This window comes from Canis lupus, chromosome 34 (assembly GCF_003254725.2).
Source record: "Canis lupus dingo isolate Sandy chromosome 34, ASM325472v2, whole genome shotgun sequence".
Taxonomy (NCBI): Eukaryota; Metazoa; Chordata; class Mammalia; order Carnivora; family Canidae; genus Canis; species Canis lupus.
In genome coordinates this window covers 3,160,580-3,181,774 of record NC_064276.1, presented here as the reverse complement: position 1 = coordinate 3,181,774, position 21,195 = coordinate 3,160,580, and the positions used below count along the sequence as shown (strand labels likewise).

Here is a 21,195-nt window from a genome sequence, read left to right as displayed (position 1 = left end):
TAATGATCTCATTTGGTCAATCCACATGTTTTAATTAGATATCCTTTTAGTCACTCATTTAGCACATGTATATTGGGATTGCCTGGGGTATTAGCCCTCTGAGAGGCCCTGCACCACCATCCTTGGTTAGCACTTTTGCTACCGTGCTGGACAATGGAAACTTTATCTTGAGAGGCAGTGTGCTGTTAATAAGAATTCTAACCTGTGACCAGCTCCCGGATCTCCAGGTCGGTGGTCTTGCGGAGTAACCTCACCAGCGCTGGGATGCCACCGCAGTTTTTCAGGGCAATTTTGTTATCATCGTTGGCCTTCCCATACACCAAGTTTCTCAAGGCTCCACAGGCACTACGGTGGACTTCTGTCATCCGATGATCCAGCAGGTCCACCAGGAGCTGGATGCCTCCTTGTCTCCTTATCTGTAAGAGCACAGGGAACATCTTTTGCTTTAGAGAGTAAGCTTTCACTATTTAGACCAAACAGGTTTTTCATATGAAGCAGTTGCTACAATTAATTTCACTGAGCTGAATTAAAGCACACAAAGGAAAAAGAGAACAAACAGGTGTTCTTAGATTCTATTGCCTTTTCTTGCTTTAATATTCTACTGATAAAATTCCAAACATAACCTCTTTTCAAGTTATAGATTTTCGAAAGGTGATTTTAACTTCATAATGGATGTCATGGACATTTCTCTCTAAAAATATGGCACATACTCACAGCATGAAGCAGATGGAGGAGCAAAAGAAGTTTCTCGCTCTTGAGACTTATTAAATTTAACCACTGTCTTAAAGGGCTGTCGGATTGATATACAAAATATTAAAGTTATGCTTAATCAGAACATTCTCCCAACGTTTTAAAGAAACCAGAATGAAAAGCCTGAAGAATTAGGATTTTCATCTAAGAAGCCCTAAAAGATAAGAAGTCACAAAAAGAGCTAGTGAAAACACTAAGACCAATGCATGTTATGCTTAACTCAGGTATTTGATTAATGACAAAATCATGTTAATTTTGATGTTCCTTCTACCTAAGATAGTTTTGATTTTTTTAAATAAATAAATGGAAAAAAAACCTTGCAAGATGTCTCTAGATGGGCCTTCTCCTTGCTGTCCTTATTTTTTAGACCAATTTTTAAATTAAAATGGAAAACAAATAGGCTGCTTAACATGCAGACCATTTCATGGAGTTCTCATCAGCAAAGCTGTATGTGAACACTTCTACATTGATATGGGAAAAATAACAGGACTCATTCAGTAATACTGTCTTCTTTCTTTTAACTTCAAAGTCCCTCGGGGATTGGGAAATTATGGTCTGTTTTGAATGGTTATAATTTGGCATTTTCCCTGCTTAGTTTTCTTTTCTTTTCTTTTCTTTTTTTGAAGATTTTATTTATTTATTCATAAGACACAGGGAGAGAAGCAGAGACACAGGCAGAGGGAGAAGCAAGCTCCCCATGGGGAGCCCGATGGACTCGATCCCAGGACCCTGGGATCACAACCTGAGCCAAAGCAAACACTCACCACTGAGCCACCCAGGTACCCTTCTGCTTAATTTTCTTATCACAAAAAACTCATCTCACAGATGTGCTAGACACATAGCTCAATTCTCACCATTTCAAGGTCTGAAAATTCGACTTTCTCTGTGAAGCTCCTCCAACCACACTACTGAACCATATCCCCTCCCTGAATCCAGTATTCTTCTTTTACCTGAATCCATTACAGAATTCTTCATATCCCTCATCATGTCCTAGCTTTTTATTGTGTTTATTGTCATTGACTGTCTGCTGGAATGTGTGTTATTGGAGGGCAGGTCTGTTTTTGTTCACTGATAGATCTCTATCCCTTCCCCAAGGCCAGTGCCAGTCACATAGCAGATCCTGAACAAAAATTTGTTGAGTGAACGAGGGGGAAGACTGTACTACCTGTGACAGTAGTGTTTCTCAGATTCATTAGAACTTGGCTCTTGAAAACTGAGTAATCTTTTAAGAGAATATATTTAAGGAGAAAAACCCCTTTCTGGGCTCAGCTAGCAATGTCTCCAGGTGGCTACTGAAGCTCTTCCTACGCCGGCTTACAGCTTACAGAGGCCCTGCATCATTCACGTGAGATGGGCCATCTGAGAATTCAGAACATGCCTGTAGGAATTACTTTCATCCACCATCAAAATGAAAACAGAAAAAGCTGAAATTTGCATAGAACTCCTGGCCTCAAAATCCCTAATTTGGAGAACATGAATGAGAACAGGATCCTAAGAGAACGGGACCCATGAGAACAGGATGGAAAGGGAAGGACAGACACCTGGGACAGGGCTGCTGAGGAGGGCACTGGCTTCTCTGAGGTGCCTGCACAGGCTACAGTGGTGAGTGCACCCAGGGAGAGTGGCCATGGCTGTTGTTGAGTCCACTAAAAAAGTGAGAAAGAAGTAGAAAGCAACTTTTCCCCAACATGCAGTTTTATCAGTGCTTCTTGCTTGGCACCCAACTCAAGAGAGATGAAGTTTGCATTCACTATATATGTATCCCATACACATATCTGGGTTATAACCACATCTGCATTATAAGAATGCTTCAGAAATGATTTTCCATTTGTACAGAAATTTAAACTATGAATTTTGTTTTCTCCAAGTGTATGTATTTGCATGTGTATGCTTTACTTTAAAAATATCTGGGTTTAATGTTCTTAATAATGATGAAACCATTAAAAAAAAGAGGCAATAAGGACACCTGGATGGCTCAGTGGTTGAGTGTCTGCCTTCTGCTCAGGTCATGATCCCGGGGTCCTGGATTCGAGTCCCGCATCAGGCTCCCCACAGAGAGCCTGCTTTTCCTTCTGCCAATGTCTCTGCCTCTCTCTGTGCCTCTCATGAATAAATGAATAAAATCTTTAAAAAAACAAAAATAAAACAGAGGCAATAAAGCCGTTTGTACAGTTAACTAATTGGTTATATATTAAAAGCAGATGTGTAGCAAATCTATCATCTTACCTGTATCTATATATTTAGCCATATTGTATATTATAATTAGTATTCCTAATTTATAACTTATTTCCCATTCATACAACTTAATGGATTAAGCTATTAAAATATTATTTCAAAGCATTAAAAGAAAAAAATGAATTCAAAACAAATACAGAATCAATTCTTAATGCTACAATATGAGCACAATGTTTTCAGTGACCCCTAATTAATGCCATATATCTAAATTTATAATGAAATCTTAAGATTCATTTTAATCCATTTAGAGAAACACAATTAAGATGACAAGCTTTTTCATTTGCTCTTATTTTGGGGGGCATCACTGGGTCATATATATATAAAACACTTTTGTTTTCTTGGGTTGAATTTGTAAGAATCTGGGAATCCTAAAGCCAAACAGTCAGAATTGAGTTCACAGACATGAAATGTGATAGTCAGGCCCTTGGCTCTGCCTCCTGCTTCTGCCTACACCACCTAAAAGGATGAGGAGGGAAGGCGAGAAGTGGACTTCGGTTCTCTTGCAGGGTCTCTACCCATGGCAGGACTTCTGGGTGCTGTGGATTGCTGTGGATGGATCGGGGTGCTGCTGTCCTCTGCACTTTACCCCTGCTTTGCTTTGCTCCTGGATCCTGCTCCCAGTAACTTCTCCTTCCACCCAACTCTTATTGTATCTTCTTATAGCCAACCCTAAACTCTGAGAAGACTCCAAATGAACTCCTGCTAAACATTAATAAAGTACAACTTCTCTTTGAGAAATGATCAGGGGAAACTCTTTTCTTTGAAATTACACCTTTACTTCCGCTCCCACTAACTGGCCAGCAATCTCTTTTCCATTTCTGCTCTCCATGGGGCACTGCACACCCAGCAGGAGGCCCTTGTTCTAGTCCACATGCTATCATTCCAGGCCAGTTCACCCTCTTCCCTTTCTCCCTTCATCATTTTCACACAGAATTCTTCAAAAGTGTATGTTTGATATTTATGACAACAGGACTAATAAGATGTAATATAATATATCTAATATATGTAAGATAGAACAAAATGAAATGCACAAGAACAACATCTGCTGTATGGTAGTAAGTTAGTAAATATTTATCAGACAAATGGAAGAATAGTGTGGTTGGTTGTCATGTTCATTTCCTTTTCCCCATTATTTTTACCACTTTAAAATAGGCCTTATTTTTATTTTTAAAAAAGATTTTATTTGAGAGAGAGCAAGAGAGGGAGAGAGATTGTGAGAGCAAGCACGAGTGAGGAAGAGACGGAGAGGGAGAAGCAGACGCCCTGCTGAGCAGGGAGCCCGATGCAGGCCTCGATCCCAAGACCCTGAGATCATGACCCAAGCTGAGGACAGATGCTTAACTGACTGGAGCTATCCAGGTGCCGCCCAAAATAGACCTTATTTTTAGAAGACTTTTCCATTCACAGCAAAAATGCACAAAAAGTGCAGTGAATTCCCAGGTTCCATCTGCGCCCACCACACATACACAGCCTCTCCATTATCGAATGTACTGAGCAGTACATTGGTTACAAATGATGAACCTCCGCTGATACATCATAATGACCCCAAGGCCACAGTTTACGTTATGGGTCATTCTCCATGTTGTGCATTCTCTGGGTCTTGAAAATCGTATAATGACACGTTATCCACCATTATAGTATCATACAGGATAATTCCACTGCCCGAAAGTGCTCTGTGATCTACCTATTCATGCATTTAAGATTTCCTCATGTCTTTGATGGTGTGATAGCTCATTTCTTTTTAGTGTTGAATAATATTTCATTGTGTGGACATAGTACACTTTAGATATCCATTCACCTACTAAAGGACAGCATGTCGCTTCTAAGTTTTCAGATCCTTTTGGTAAAAACCAAGGAGCACAATTGCTGGATTGTATAGTACAAGAATGTTTTTGTAAGAAACTGTCAAACAGTCTTCCAAGGTGGTTGTACCATTTTGCATTCTTACCAGAAATGAATGAGAATTCTTACTGCTCCACATCCTTGTCAGAATTGGGTGTTGTCAGTTTTTTGGATTTTGGCCATTCTCATAGTTTATAGTGGTATTTCAATGTGTTTCTCTCTCTTTTAAAACTGACTTGTGATTCATTTACTTATATTAATATCAATGACTGAATAAAAACCATCAATGTTGAAATAAATATACGGAAAACAAAAACTTGCATTAGATCTGGAATGAACAAGTTTCCTATCTGCTACCTTCCTGAACTTGATAGACTCTAGGAATGACCAGAAAGACCTTTTCAGACATAACTTGAGTAGACAGCCTTAAATTCGATTACTAAATGATACTTTGATAGATAGTCCACTTTGGTCAGTCGTTCCTATGTCAATAGCTCACGTTTATTTGTATGCTTTGCTGTAAACTTCAGGTATCTAGACTGAGAGAGTAGTTTACAGGATGTAAGGAAGATGGAGGCTGATGAACCCCACAGCAGAAGAAATAAAAAGATCAACCAATCAAACAAAACAAAACTATGTCCTTCTGCCGGCCCTTTCAGGTTGTTTAGAGAGCGGGCATTGTCCAATCTGACACAGTCTCTCAGGGACGAAGTCTGGGATCCATGTGCATGGAGTCAGTGCAGCTCACCCAGTTTGTATCAGGGGAAAGTGAAAATTGTCCACGCCTTTGCCACACAGTGACCCACTGTTTGCAAATGTTTTTACAATTTAAACTCTGGAACTGAAAGTATCTAAAAGTCATTCAAGAGTAAGATGCAGGGGATCCCTGGGTAGCTCAGCGGTTCAGGGCCTGCCTTTGACTCAGTCCCGATGTGGGACTCGATTCTGGAGTCCTGGGATCGAGTCCCACATCGGGCTCCCTGCATGGAGCCTGCTTCTCTCTCTCTGCCTGTGTCTCTGCCTTTCTCTCTCTGTGTGTGTCTATCATGAATAAATAAATAAAATCTTTAAAAAAAAAAGAGTAAGATGCAATGCTTTACTTCCTTGAATTCTCATTACAAGGCAGTAAATATATATAAGCATTTTAAATCAGGAAATGAACGGATGGGGAATTAAATTAAATATAAGAAAAATGCAGGTAATGCAAGATATCATCCATTGCAAAAAATGAGGCCTTGCCACATAGTGAACTTGTTACTCTTAACAGTATCTGCATTTGTTTAGAATAAAATATATTTACCAATGAATTAGCTATTATCATTAAATTGATATCAACATCAATGAATAATTTAGAACATATCCAATTATAGCAGTGTTTGCGAGCTCATGGCGCTCTTCATAAAATGATTGATGATGATGGATGGATGGTGGGTTACAGAGTACTTTATTAGGGAATAGAATTCCTCTTGGGGATGCCTATTTTCATTTAGAGAAACACTAGGAAAAGTTGCTTTGAGGATAGTGAGACCCTGAGGGCATTGGCTACAGGTGTTCTTGGTAAGAAGAGACTGCTCATCTACTCAGCCTCTGAACCTGGGAGGAATTTGGAACTGGGGCGAGGGCGAAGGAAGAGGCTAGAGTAGCCTTTTTTTAAACTTACTGGTGATGAAATAAGATCCTCAAACAGCTAAGGACCTGGGTTTCCATACTTCTCAAGGATCTACTTGGTTTTAACCAAAGTGGATATATCCTTGGGCTTCGGGTTTAGTGCTAATAGAAACTAAGCTGGATTTCAAACTCCAAGTAAACTTAAATAATGGACCACAGGATTCATAATACACAGTACCTCCTCTCACTTTAGATATGTATAAGCAATCAACTTGCAATGTCTGCGAAATGGTTTACAGAAAGCTAAGAAGAGGTACATCAGGGGCGCCTGGGTGGCTCAGTGGTTGAGCTCTGCCTTTGGCCCAGGGCGTGATCCCGGGGTCCTGGGATCGAGTCATGCATCGGTCTCCCCACAGGGAGCCTACTTCTCCCTCTGCCTGTGTCTCTCTGCCTCTCTCTTTGTGCCTCTCATGAATAAACAAATAAAATCTTTATTTTTTAAAATTTTATTTATTTATTCAGAGAGAGAGAGAGAGGCAGAGACACAGGCAGAGGGAGAAGCAGACTCCATGCAGGGAGCCCGATGTGGGACTTGATCAGCCTGATGTGGGACTTGATCCCGGGTCTCCAGGATCACACCCCAGGCCGCAGGCGGCGCTAAACCGCTGCGCCACCGGAGCTGCCTTCCTTTTTTTTTTTTTTTTTAAAGAGGCACTTTGGACTTAGTGATTTTAATAAATTTTTAATTAACAGTTGTTGTTTAGTGGTGTTGGTTTAAACAGTAAAAAATAGCTATTGTTTTATATTTCCTATTAGTGCTTAAAAATTAAAGAATTTTCTCTGCTTAAAAAGCTACCAGAAGATACATAGTTTGTGAATCTGAAGCCAGACGCTGAACCAGAGGTAACTGAAACTCACTTTTCAATTGTAGTGTAGAAACTGCAAAGTTATCAGTTTGTAAAATACATATTTTACCTCATTGAATTCCACCCCTTGCCTGTAAAGCTAGTTAGCCAGTCAGTGTTTCCATAGAGTTTGAACTGATGCGTATACACGTAGCTGCCTTTGAGCAACACAGAAATACAACTGATGAAGGCCAAGGGCTTTTTTAGTCTTAAGGTAGAAGTTATTTTTGATAATTTTGAGAGAAAATATATCTCTGTGATTGTGCAAAATGATCTACCTTCTCCATTCAATAGGTGAACCAAGATGGATTATGTTTCTTTTAAATTATGTGTTAGAGAGCAAGCATATTGCAGTGTTTGGAGCGGGTGCTGGCTTGGAGGCTGGAGCAACAAGGTTCAAATCATTCTCCTGGTAAACCTGCGTCCCCTGAGGCAAGTTACGTAAATGTCTGTAAAACATGAACAAAATGTGAGCCTCTCTAATGGGGTTGTTTTCAGGAGTAAATGAAACTTCAAATGTGAATTACTTAACAAAGAGCTCAACAAATATTATCTGTCAAGGAACTACCCATTGTATTAATTTGTTAAAGGATATTCTCAATTAACTTATTACCGGTCAATATATGAATTAACTTAATAATATAATGACATATAACAGATGATTGAGTCAGTGAAAGGTATACAATTCAGAGTTATAGCTTCATAAATTTTATTTAGTGTGTCGACTGTTTATTATCTAATAGATCATTAATCTCATCTAGTGTATAACTAATGAGTTTAAATAAGGAATATATTTATTCTAGAGTGAACTGTAGTCATTCTGTAATCATTTAAAAAATATGAGAGTGTGATGCATCAATATTGTACCTATAACATACTTTGCTAGATATATTTCCAAGGCAAATACAGTAGTTAATTAATCTGTATTTTTAAAAAGAACAGAAGTGCAGTGGTTTTTCTTGTTGTGGTAAGTTAATTGACAAAAGGAAGCATTTAAAAATAATTTTGAGGTGATACTAGTTATTAGGAAAAAAAGAAAATATTTTTTCAAATACAGAGAGAATTAAGCAAAAAAGAGAGAAAGACCATGTTTTGATTTAAAAAATGAGCTTCTAATGAACATATTTAAAAATGCAACTTGTAGCAATGATGCAACCAGTCACAAAAGATCTAATGGGTAACAAATTAAATGACTGAGAAGGTTCTAGACTTATGTAGACTTCCCAAGTGCTACTCATTTACCATGATGTAGGGTGTGCAAGGGTTTTGGCCTCATCTCTATCTGTGCCTAGCAGAAAGCTATTTTGTTTTTGAACATCTGGAAAAGATGAAATAGTCTATGAATATGTTATTACTGTTGTTTGATTCTCCTTATTCTTCCCAGTGTAATCTCCATATTCCTAGAATCTTCATCACCCTGTTCAGATATCCAAACCTTGTTGCTGGCACTGAGGACCATCACCAAGGCAACTGCCTATCCCTACAACAAAATGAACATCTTGAAGGATAATTCTGGACATTTTTTTCTTTTTTTACTATCCTCAACTTTGGAGAAGTGGCTGATACTGTATTAGTTATTGATTGGTAATAGGTTCCTGTCCATAAATCTGCTTAAAGAAAACCATTTCTCACGAAAATCTCTGAAACAATCTATTTTATGGTAATTCAACATTTCCACTTCTCATTTTCCTTCTTTAAAGGAAAGAAGGGGAAAGACCTTTATTTTAGTCTGAATGTGAATCATGATCGCACACAGTGATGAATTTTACAGGACACTTAAAAAAAAAAAACCTGAAAATCACCAAACATTACATTTCCCAGAGTCCTTGGCCTTTTCCATCTCTCCTTTTGCTACGTGATCACGAACAGTGAACTTTTCTAAACATCTTCCTGTCTCAGAATGAAATACAGTCAGTCTACACGGATGAACATCAGGATCTTGTATTGAAAATCTTGCTGCCCACCCATGAAGCCAGCACGGAGGCCAAAGAGTCTCCGAACTGTGATCTGCAGGCCAAGGCTGACACTCTGCATCAATTCAACTCAGTTCTCATAACTGCTGAGTACCAAAGGCAAGCTCCCACATTCCTTTTCAAGAGCACCCAGGAAAGGCCCCCACTTTTCTTTTTTTTTTTTTAACAAGAAAGAATTTCAAGCGAGTCCACAAGTTACTTTTCTGAAGACCCCACTCAGACACACTCACCATGTTCCAATTAAGTCTCAGGTTTTTACTATCTGGCATAATGTTTGGGCTGTCCTTGTAGTTACAGAATACAACTTCACAGAGCAGTGGCAATCACAGAGAATGCCTGCAATAAGTCTCCTTTAGTATGTGCCAAATGGAACTCAATCAACATATTTGTGAATGACAAAGCTAAATCTATATGTTGTTCAGCATCTCAAAGAGAATTTTAGATAAACACACACAAATTCTGAAAATGCAAACCTTATGAGGCAGGTATATGACTTTGCTGCTTGGAAATCATTAAAATATCTAAGAATCTGAATATAAGAAACTCATGTATATTACCCCCAAAACTTTCATTGCTGTACTGATGAGACAGCCTCTCATTTGATAATGTTTATGGAATGCTTAGTCTGTCAGGAGCTGGGCCCAGAGGTTGATGAGATAAACAAAGCCCCTTCTTCAAAGGAGCCCACGTACCTGGAGAGGAATTGGAAGTTAAGTAAAGAAACCAGCCAATGGGGCCATTTCATTAGTGAAGAATGGAGGCAACTTTATCTGGAGAAGGACCTAGCAAATTTCCATTTATAATTTGGATCCTTAAAGATGATCCACTGGGATGTATAAAGTTTAAGCTCCTCAAAAACTGGGATCCTCCCAAGTGATAAGAACCATAACGAAGAAACAGCAGGAGAGATGAACAGAGTGTGCAGAATGGTGTGAAGGCGGGGTCAGGGTACCATTCGAGCAGACATTCAGGGGACATTCGAGCAGAGACTGAAGACCATGAAGGAGTGACAGCAGGTCCCAAGAAGTGTAAGCAGCCAGGGTGGCTAAAGTACAGTGAAAGAGAGAGAGGAGATGAGAGTGATTGCGGGGCAGAGCAGGGCTGGGGCCAGGGGCTCTTAGCCACTGTTAGGGCATTGGTTGACCCTGGAGAAGACGAGACTAAGAGGAGTGACTGAACACACTTGTTAAAGACACTGTATGTGCCATGTGGAGAGCAGACTGTTGGCAGCCCAAAGGCTACTGCGTAACAGGGACACCATGCAGGGTGTAGATGGTCCAGGTGCAAGCAACATGGTAGCTTTGGATGGGAGTGACGGGAGTCTGAGTGCTAAGAAATGGTCAAATTCTAGCTCTATTTTGCAGGTAGAAAGGAAAATATAACAGAAAGCATCATGATTGACTAAGATTGTTGGCCTTTAATTTTAATAAACAAGTGTGTTGATAATCATCACATAGTAGTTTTTGTTTGATTGACAGATAGCAAAGCGTTTATGAAAGACACAACCCCTAATTTAAATTTCTATTTCACCAGCATTATAAAAGCAAACGTTTAAGAAATTGCTATTCTTTTGTTATTGCAAAATGGAAAATAACACCTTTCTAAAATATAAAATTATGCTAAATATAGACATAGGAATAAGAGAAAAATTATTTTGTATCTTAGATAGCCTATAGTTATAACAAATAATGAATATTCAAGCAAACATAATATATTCCTCCAAAAGGAGTAATAGATAAGTAGAGAAAACTTTCCTATGCATTTATTTTTAAGTTAAATATGTACATTTTTGTAACTTTAAACTGTATCATGTAAGACTTTCACTATACATATAAAATGATACAGAATATAGAATTTGCTCAAGTGTTTCCTTGTCATGCAAATGTCTTTTCTATTTTAGGTTATGAAGTCATCTATATGTTCTGAAGATATTTCTGCTCATGGACTCTTCTGAGGTAGTGACAGCCAATATTTACTGTATTAAAAAGTGATTGAGGAAAGAATTTCACTTTCGTTCAGCTCAGCTGATATTTAGGAAGAAGCACTGTTGTGCGTTCCTTGAGGATCTCATAGGCTAATAAGGGAGAAACTCACAGGAACAAATAAGGTGCCACGAAGCCCACAGAAAGGTCATGAAACCAGTGTCCATGGGAAGTGGAGTGAGTTAATTGGTTGTGGAACAGATATGAGCCGAACTGATTTTAAGAGGTTTGAAAACTGGTGAACCATACAATTAGAACATGATTAAACTCTAAAATGTTTGAGATGCAAGAGGTTCATGCTTTATAAAGTAGGGTACACGAATGGCAGCGTTGGGGGAGAAGACTAGGCAACAGTGTACTAGATGGTGGGACATCGTCTTTGCCCTCATATTTACCCAAAGACTAGTGGCATGTGGGTGGAGGCATTTTTATTTTTACAATCAGAGTTAGATACTTTATGGAATAGAATATAAGGTTTATGGGATTCTATTTATTATTTTTATTTATTTATTTATTTATTTATTTATTTATTTATTTATTTATTTATTTATTGTGCACGTGTGTGCATGAGTGGAGGGCAGGGGGCAGAGGAAGAGGGAGAGAGGAAATCTCAAGTAGACTCCCCACTGAGTACAGAGCCCCCCAAGGCGCCCGGTCTCACGACTCTGTGATCATGACCTGAACAAAAATCAAGACTCAGTAGCTTACCTGTTGGAGCCACCCAAGATTATAGGATTTTAAAGAAAAAAAGCACAGAATTTAAGAGAATGTTTGCAAAAAGCTTCTTTGGCCAACAGTCCATAATTCCTGCAGCCCACATCGGTGAGGGCTCTGCAGGCATGGGAGGCACACAGGCACTGTGTCTGTCTTGCACAGTGCATCTCTCAGAGGCGGGAGACAGGGAGTGCTGTGGCATGCCAGGAAGAGATCATACAGGGGCTATCACTGAACACATAACAAGAAAACATCTAGGGTGACAGGACATGAGGATCCAGTCATAGTTTCTGAGCAAAAGAATTACATGGGAAGTTGTGGCAATGAGGCAAGAGAATTGAGAGACAGTAAAAAAAGAAGACATTTGGGTAGTATAGTAGTGCATCCTATATATGAAACATTCTCAACCATTTTTCTGGCATTGGGGAATTTATAAATAGTTTAGCATGCATATGAGGCTTTCCAGAACTCTCGATCATTTGTTTCAATTTACTTTGCTTTTCTTATTCCGATTGCTCTGTGCTCTGAGCCCCAGCAAGGTGACTGGTGAAGTCCATCTCGTGATTCTCCAGTTAGCTCACCACACAGAATCAATGGGTGGAGGCTGCAGGGGATCCCAGAAGCTGAGAAAAAGGGAAAACTCTAAGTTTCACTACTCAGAGCTCCCTGCAGCTCCCCCCCACACGGCTGTCAGATGCAACCACTGTGACCAGCTCTTTTGAGAATCCCCAAGCTGTAACATGTCAACCTTATTTTCTCACATGTTTCTACTGAACACAAAGAAAGCTGTTACCAAGGAAATCCGTCCGCAACATGGCATCTTGAAATATGAGTTATTCAATGATACTGTTCAGCTGATTAAATGTTATTCACTCTTCATTTTGTCCATCAGCCCAAGCAGAACATTTATATGACACTTGGATCTTGGTATAATAAAAAAAGACACTTATTTTTAGTGCATTTATGACCTTTGAATTTTAAAAAATTATGTTCTACGAAATCCCATCAAGTGCAGCTGCAGTGCATCCTAAACATTTGTGTCATCTTTAATGGAGAAGGAACCTTAGATATTCTAGGTATCAGGTGGACACTTACCTCAGAAACTCTCCTCTGGTGATTTTAGTAAGTGAGTAGTACTAACTGTACGTCTATAATTGTATATGTACATATACTATAATGTTATACATATGTAACCATATATAATAAAAGCATGCATAGATAAATATATGAATGATAAAACAATGTGTATGTATAAGTAAGTATACTGTAGATGTATATATTCAAAAGAGAAAGTAATTCAGAATGTCTCCTCTTCCTTATCCCACAAAAATGTGATTCATTCAATTCTTTCAACTATTTTATTCCAACTTAGACTGTGTAGTAATAATAAACTTATTTTTTTTATAACTCACCAAGACTTGTGGGTTAAGGACCTACACCTTCCAATAAAGAGCCACAAATATTGAGAAGATTGTTATTTCTTTACATTAAAAATTTCGGTTCAAAGATCTTCAGTCCTGGAGTAAACCAGACTAGATGACTGGAATCCCAACTACAAATAATAAAATACTCTGATTTTACACTATTTTCAGACTGTCACTCTCAGCAGAATTTCTCACCTAAATTCTTTTAAAAGAAATCTCCAAATGGAGCACCTGGGTGGGCTAGTCGGTTAAGCATTTGCCTCCTGGTTTTGGCTCAGATCATGATCTCGGGGTCCTGGGATCGAGACCTGCATTAGGCTCTGCCCTCAGCAGGGAATCTGCTTGAGGATTTCCCTCCCTCTCCCTCTGCCCCTCTGCATCCTCTCTAAAATAAATAAATAGATCTTAAAAAAATCTTCAACATATGAAATCCCAGATTTAAAAAATTCAAGTTTCCATATTTTGTCTTACAATTTTCTAATTATGCATTAAAAATACTGAATACATACATGCTTTCGTTTGCATTTTTAATTACTTAATAATTTTCAAGTGAACTATGTGTATTTTTGCATACATTTTTTTACCATACTGAAAGGAAGATGATGATTGTATTTTCATTTTTAATAGGCTAGTAGAGGCAGGGGACTTGGGGAAAAATTTGTTTTGTCTTAAAATTCTGCACATACAGTAGGCAGAATTATTTATTTATTTATTTATTTAATTTATTTATTTTTAAACCTACATTTTATTTATTTTTTTTTTAATTTTTATTTATTTATGATAGTCACAGAGAGAGAGAGAGAGGCAGAGACATAGGCAGAGGGAGAAGCAGGCTCCATGCACCGGGAGCCTGATGTGGGATTCGATCCTGGGTCTCCAGGATCGCGCCCTGGGCCAAAGGCAGGCGCCAAACCGCTGCGCCACCCAGGGATCCCTAAACCTACATTTTAAAGCGCCATTTCCCTCCTGCTCAAAATCTCCTAATGGTCTCGTCACATTCAGAAGATCATTAACGTTGCCCTTTGGTCCTTTGTGACCAGTCCCTGTCTTCTCTCTGCTTCCATTGCTCATCATTGTCTCTTATCCACTTTTGATTTCTGTTCCTCTGGGCTTCTGGAAGTTCCCAAGTGGCCAGATGTGTTCTCCTGAACTCCATACAGTGGCTTTCTTTCCACTCTCCGATGTCCACTCAACCTGATTAACCATCAAAAGTAGCCTGAATGCCTGTGCTCCATCCCCTCTGCTGTTGGTCTACGCATCCTTCTCAGCATTCCTCCTTTGCTCCCATTTACGACCTGATATATTTCACATACTTACCTGCTAATTTCTGCCCCCACTCCTACCTAGAGGGATATAAGCACTGTGAGAGCAGGGATCTTGCCCAATTTGCTCAATGCTGAATGTCTAAGGCCAAAAGGAGTACCTGGCACACAGCAGGCATGCCATATTATTTTTTGACAGAATGTGGTTTTGCCCATAAACTTAACATTTTGAAATAGAGCCAACTTTGAAAGTCCATCCTTCAGGACAATTGTCATGTGCCAGGCAAATTAATACTTAAGAACAAAGATTTCTGGTGCCAAAGAAGAGATCTGAGAGCTTAGAATATTATACAGCTATAAATAGGACACTAGTCCAGCAAACATTTTACACATTTAAAAATGTTTTTCTTATAACTTTATCTTTTTATTTCATGAAGTGAGAGTAATTTTTCCCACAAGTAAAAGCCAACATTATGAACAAAATGCTTCAGCAATACTTACACCTGCATCTTGTTTATAGGAGCCAATGCTGAATATATTAGCTAATTATAGATATGCAGATGGCTTGTTTTCCTTAATGCAAAAAAAAGATATAAAATCATGTGAAATAGTGTAGTACCCCATGGTTGAATACCCAATTTCCATCAGATGAACTTGGGCTCAATGGTAGACAGACAGATAAAAGTCAGAACAATAAGAAAGATTATTCGTAATTCAAAATCTTCACATTCTGCTGTCACTCTTCAGGGTTTAGGACACTAAAATGAAAAAAATCTAAATTGCAAAACAAATCATCTATTGATTCATTTCTTCTTGTGGAAAAATTAAATCTAGATCGTGGAGACTAGCAAAAAGGTGAGAAACATTAGCTTTGGAAGTTCTTAAAGATAATATAAAAAATGTGTGGTATCTATTAATACAGATATCCATGTTTGAAGGGGTGGGGAAATGGAAAATCTGAATGAGAAAATGAGGAAATTATGATTTCCTTTGAAAATTTTGAAAGGAGATTTTCATAAGAGTTGCACTTTCCCAACATATGATTAGCACACTTGCTTTCGAGACCAAGTGGTTGTCAAGATGAAATGGACTCATGTGATAAAGCCAAAGAAATAAAGTCTTCCCAACGTGGAAGTGGCATACTGGATGGTCGACCCTGTCTATATGAGTAACAAATGACTCACTAGCACTAGCACTTTTTCAAATGATCATTCAAAAAAAATATTACCTGGCTAACTAGGAAGATATGCTCTGGTGGATGTAGTTTTGACTTTTGATCTATTAATATGCACTCTTCTATAAATGAGGTTGGAAGAAGCAGCCTTCCAAAGGTGTTCCTTCTCCATTGTTTAGTGCTCTTGTCTATAAGTCCTGTTCCTGCTGGACTTGCTCTGATAAGGAATCCTAGATTGGAATTTCCTCCATAGAGGATGAAGTTCCCCAAGAGATAAATCAGGAAAATCTCAGTTCTGAGGAATCCTGTTCATGCATCTGGTGGACACTTCTGGTATAACCAAACTTAAGAGTGTTCTTAAGCAAATCCCTGCCCTTAATCAGAGTTTTTGGACAGACTATATCTTATGTCCATGTTTTCTGACATTCTCCAAGGTCTAACAGGGATTTTAGGTCTCAAATAACTCTCAGAGATGCAAGCAATCTCTATTAGCAAGCCAGTGGTGGCCTTTCAAAAAGTAAATATCTAATGGTGGAGACTCAGTAATGTTCAGCCTTAAGGCTATTTTTCTCTGCCTCTACTGGCTTCTGCCATGAACTTTAACCTCTTTGAGTATTTGTCAGAGTTTGGGTAAAGGAACTTGTGGATCTTAGGCATTCATAGTTATACTCAATACTCTGATCCAGTGAAGATCTAAAGCTTTTTACTCTTTGGGATCATCTTCAACTTGACTTGTTTTTATTTTTCTACCTTTTTTTCTTTTCTTTTCAATTCCTTTCTTTTTTTTTTTTTAATGCGACTTAATGATATTCCAAATATAAGGTAAGACTTCTCCAGGACTCAAGGAGTTCTTACCAAGTATTACATTCCTTATTCATTTCAGGGGAATATCTGTGGAATATTTTTCATCATTTGGGAAAGATCCCTGATTCTTCAAATTTTCCATGTTAGGTTATCCTTTATAATTCTACAGAATTTACAAGCCAGTCTCACTTTGTCATGAGTCATGCCAGTTTCAATTCTGTCACCCTATTCTTTTATAGGCCCAGTAATCATTAATCATCAAAGTTGTGGATTAGAATATCTTTTATTTCAGTAAGTTTGAGTCCCTTCATAGGAATTCTGGTCAGGGGTAAGAGAATTAACATACCCTTGTGTCAGAACTGTTAAAATAGATTAAATGGTCTTTCAAGTAAAGGCAGATTGAGATTGGCTTTTTCTCAGAAATTGGGATTGGAAAAAAGATTCCAGATCAATGACAGCACTGACTCTAGTGCCTATTGAGCTTCTTATTAGCTTGAACTATATTGGATACTGTCAATGCCAGTGGGAAAGCCATTCTGTTTAGACCTTGATAATCTATAAAGCCAACCTAGAAAAGTTGACTGCTTTGGTCACATAAGTCTTTCATAGAAGGAGGTACTGGAGCCAGAGTACCAGTCTCTACTGCCTCCACTGTTAATGCAGAAATTGCCAGAACCTATCCAAGAAATATTTCTTGGTTTAGTTTTGAGAATGCTGACTCTTGACTGGTCGAGGGGCTCTCATTATTCTACACAATCACAACTGGCTTAATGGCATCATTTTTACTATAGCTGTTGCCCTCATTTGTTATGGGAGCATGAACTCACTGTAGTCTGCACATGTGGTATGCCTGGGCCAGTGATATGAAAAGTTATCTTTTGTTTTTGAACAATATCTTTCCATTCTCTTTTCAAACGATCTCCACTTCTTTAGTATAATGACCATGCAAAATTACATTGATTAAGCTCAGAAAATATGGCTTCCCAGCTTCTCCCCTATCAAACAAGGCTCAGCTCTTCTGCTGGGAATGTGATAAGAGTAACTTCTCCTCCCTGCAGTGGGGTCACCTGTTCACGAGGCCCCCTTCACCCCTCCTCACACTATGATTCCTTCCACTCACATCTGCTCTTTCTGCCACTACAAGAGTTGAATCCAAGTCTTTTTCCAAGATTATTGTGTCTCATTTCTTTCTTAGCCTCCATCAGGGTCTTTTTCAGAACAGTGAAGTTAAGTATAAATACCTGAAGTTTTCTAGGACGTTATAAGAGAGGGAAGAGCAGTTACTCTGATTTTTTTCTTCTAAGACATTTAAATTTATCTTATCAGTGGACAAGGACTTCTGGGGTAGGCTACATAATTTCCCTCACCCAAAGATGTGAAAATCCCTGAAACCTGTGAATATATTACATATAAAGCCCCCACAGAGGAGAAGGAATTCAGCTGCTATAATTAAATTAAGGAATTTTAGATGCAAGATTATTCTGGATTATCTGTGTGGGGGAATGTAATCCCAACAGTCCTTATAAGAGGGAGGCAGGAGGGTCAGAGTCAGAGAAAGGGCATGTGACGATGGAAGCAGATGTTGGAACGACCTTAAAAAGGTGGTGGAGGGAGCCACAGAGCTAAGGAATATAGGTGGCCTCTAGAAGCTGGAGGAGGAAGGAAACTGGTTGTCCATATGGTGCTCTATAGCACAGCTCTGCTCACTCTTGACTTCAGCCCAATGAAACTGATTTCAGATTTCTGATCTCCTAAAGTATAAGATCATAAAGTTCTGTTGTAGTAAGACAGTAAGTCTGTAGTAATTTTTACTGTGGCAAGAAGATAGTAATATAACCTATATTCAGTGTCCTATGACCAACTATTTTTCCATTTCTTTCTTTAATGACCATACAAAACACCTCCCTAATCCAATCTGGCCTAGACTGCCCTGCCTCATTTTTGTCTATTTTTTCCATAGTTTGTGATTCTTCATTTTCTCATGGCTGCTTAGGCCAGTTTAACCACAGGATCCACATGCTCCTTTTATGGTAAGTCAGGCTAGAGTGCCTTAACTTTCTCTTGGACATCTTCAACTAGTTACAAAATTAAGAAATATGAATATCCTTTTAGAGAGGTCTCCCCAAATCACCCTACCAGCCATTGTTTCATTTAAAAGATATTTGCTCCCATTTGATTTAAGACATGGTCACAGATCAATCAAGTTGGCGTCAGTTCTCGATATGGCCATTCTTTAGGAGTAATGATGGGGTTGGAGATAATATAAATAAATTCTACCCATGTGTGGTAGTCACATATACCACAGTCTTTACCCAAGCCAGAGACATGGCCTTAGATTAGATGCAAAGACATGCAGCTGCATATCTACCACCAGTAACTAATTCTTATTCCACTCAAACTCTGATATCACTAAAATTCATTGAAGACTACTGGTCTTTGACTCACTCTGTCTCAATATCCCTGGCAATAATTTTTATCTGAATTTCTGCCTATATTCTTTGGAAAAACTGCCCAGTTCTTTTGCCCTCAAACTTCTAGAGTCCCATTTCCATGGCCCTCTGGTCATGCCTAATAACAACAGGTAAGAGTAAAGCAACACAGATTACTGCTTAAAGAGAACATTCTACCAACAGGCAAGTTCACCCATAACATCTCTGACCCACCTGTCTGCAATATAGATATTGGCATGCCAAGTTTAGTTTTCATATTTTTTATATGTCAGATTTTATTTCCTTGTTAAACAAGCCTCAGATATCCCTGCTTGTTTGGCAAAAGGCCAATGGAAGCAACCCTTTCTCTTTGAATTATAATTTCTATACGGGATAATGTTGCTAACCACTCACAATTAAGGGGATAATGGACATACTCCACTGAAATAGTTCTTTTCCTTTATAGATACAAGGTTGTATGGTCTCACACTAAGAATCATCTGGCCACCAAGATGGCATTACAGAATCATCTCCTTCCCTTTCAGTTTCCATATATTCACCCAAAACCATGTTAACCAAGTCTGGAGTGTATCAAACCCACTTTGACACTTATCTGCTGATGGTGATAATATCCTCCTACGTATGGCCAATATCAATAGTGCTGTATTTTCCCCATAAGAAACTGAGAGGCTGGGGAGCTTAGCAACAATCACTACCTACTGAAGATGAGATATATTCTGCTTTGTATAACTAAGTTTCTCTGTAAATCAAAGTACATGACAAGAGATGTGAGCCTATATGGTACAACTGTTGTTTCTGAGACCTTTTTGGGCATGCCAAACAAGCTGAGGGGGCTAGGTTCCAGAAATGTGTTTGTAGGAGGAACTGAGAGAAGGGAGAACCAGGCAGCTGGATCCAGTAGCAAAGCCTTACTGGGTTAGGAAGAGGTACAATTCTAGGCAGAGCACGGTTTTTAACTCTTAGATCAGTCTCCCTTGGAGTCTTACCTGGATCATATAAAACATGGAGACTATAAGTAAAATAAGTGGTCTCTGCTTTATTTTTATTTGTTTGTTTGTTTATTTATTTATTTTGGTCCATATGAAAAAAACACAAACATTAAATCAGCAATGGTACAAAGACGTTCTCACCACTTTGGACACTTTTAGGCTTTGAAAGATCCATCACATGCACCATAAGGGTGATGATTGATGCAAGGGGATGATGGTACCCATTAGAAAGGGCAACAGTGCCTGGAAAGGGAGACAGTTTGGTGAAATTCAGTGATAGAGAGTACCAGGTGTGCTTGGCAGGCTGAGCCAGGAGGTAGTCACCGGAAAAGTGATGGCCTGCTTAGAGGCACCTTCATTGCCTCCAAGGGCACGAGGCACCTTCTCTGTGCAGCACTCAGCAAAAGAGGAAAGAAATAGTGCTTTGCCTGCCAGAACTGATAGGTGTGTTTCTGAACAGAGAGGCCTCCTAGGGGACCACTGGAAATAACTAGTTGTACATGTTGTGGGGTCAGGGGAGACTCTGGAATACCAGTATCAGCAGAAAGAAGAAATACCCAGTGAATGTGAATTCAGATTCACCCTCTATTAAGAGAACTTTGATGAAGTTTCAGAGTCTCTGTTGATAGAATTCTTTCTCCTGTGATCAATTTCAGTATCTCTTAGAACAGGGTGGGGGTTCCTCCAGCCTGCAAATGGGGGCCCAGTTCTCACCCCTCCTTCCCTGTGCTATCCTACTTCTCCCCGGGGAGTCCCAGGCAGTTCCATCTCCAAAGGAGAACTCAAGAAGGCAATCTGAGGGACGCTTTCTGCTCAAACGTACAAGCCACCATTTTACCATTTGCCAGTGCGACATTATTTGTGTCTTCAGGATGTAAATGAAAAACAGAAAAAAAAAAAAAAAAAAAAAGAAAAACAGGAGGGTGATATTTATGAGGTAAATATTTGATTCCTGAAATGATTCTTATCACTTGTGAAGGCAGTAAAAAAATATATGTAAAACATCAAAATTGAATGTATTTGCCTTACATAAAAGAATAGAGGACAGCTGGGAAGATAACCCACTTTTTCCCTAGTGGATCT

The 21,195-nt window shown here is 38.9% G+C and overlaps 1 protein-coding gene across 5 annotated transcripts in view; it reads right to left on the bottom strand.

Moving 5' to 3' along the window:
• CTNND2 (catenin delta 2) overlaps positions 1 to 21,195 on the bottom strand; it is a 924,458-nt gene that overhangs the window by 218,750 nt on the left and 684,513 nt on the right. For all 5 annotated transcript variants that reach the window (XM_025451313.3, XM_025451315.3, XM_025451314.3 and 2 more), the window contains one exon: positions 203 to 416. In XM_025451313.3, coding sequence (XP_025307098.1) covers positions 203 to 416 — 214 coding nt within the window. The remainder of the gene's footprint in view (positions 1 to 202; positions 417 to 21,195) is intronic.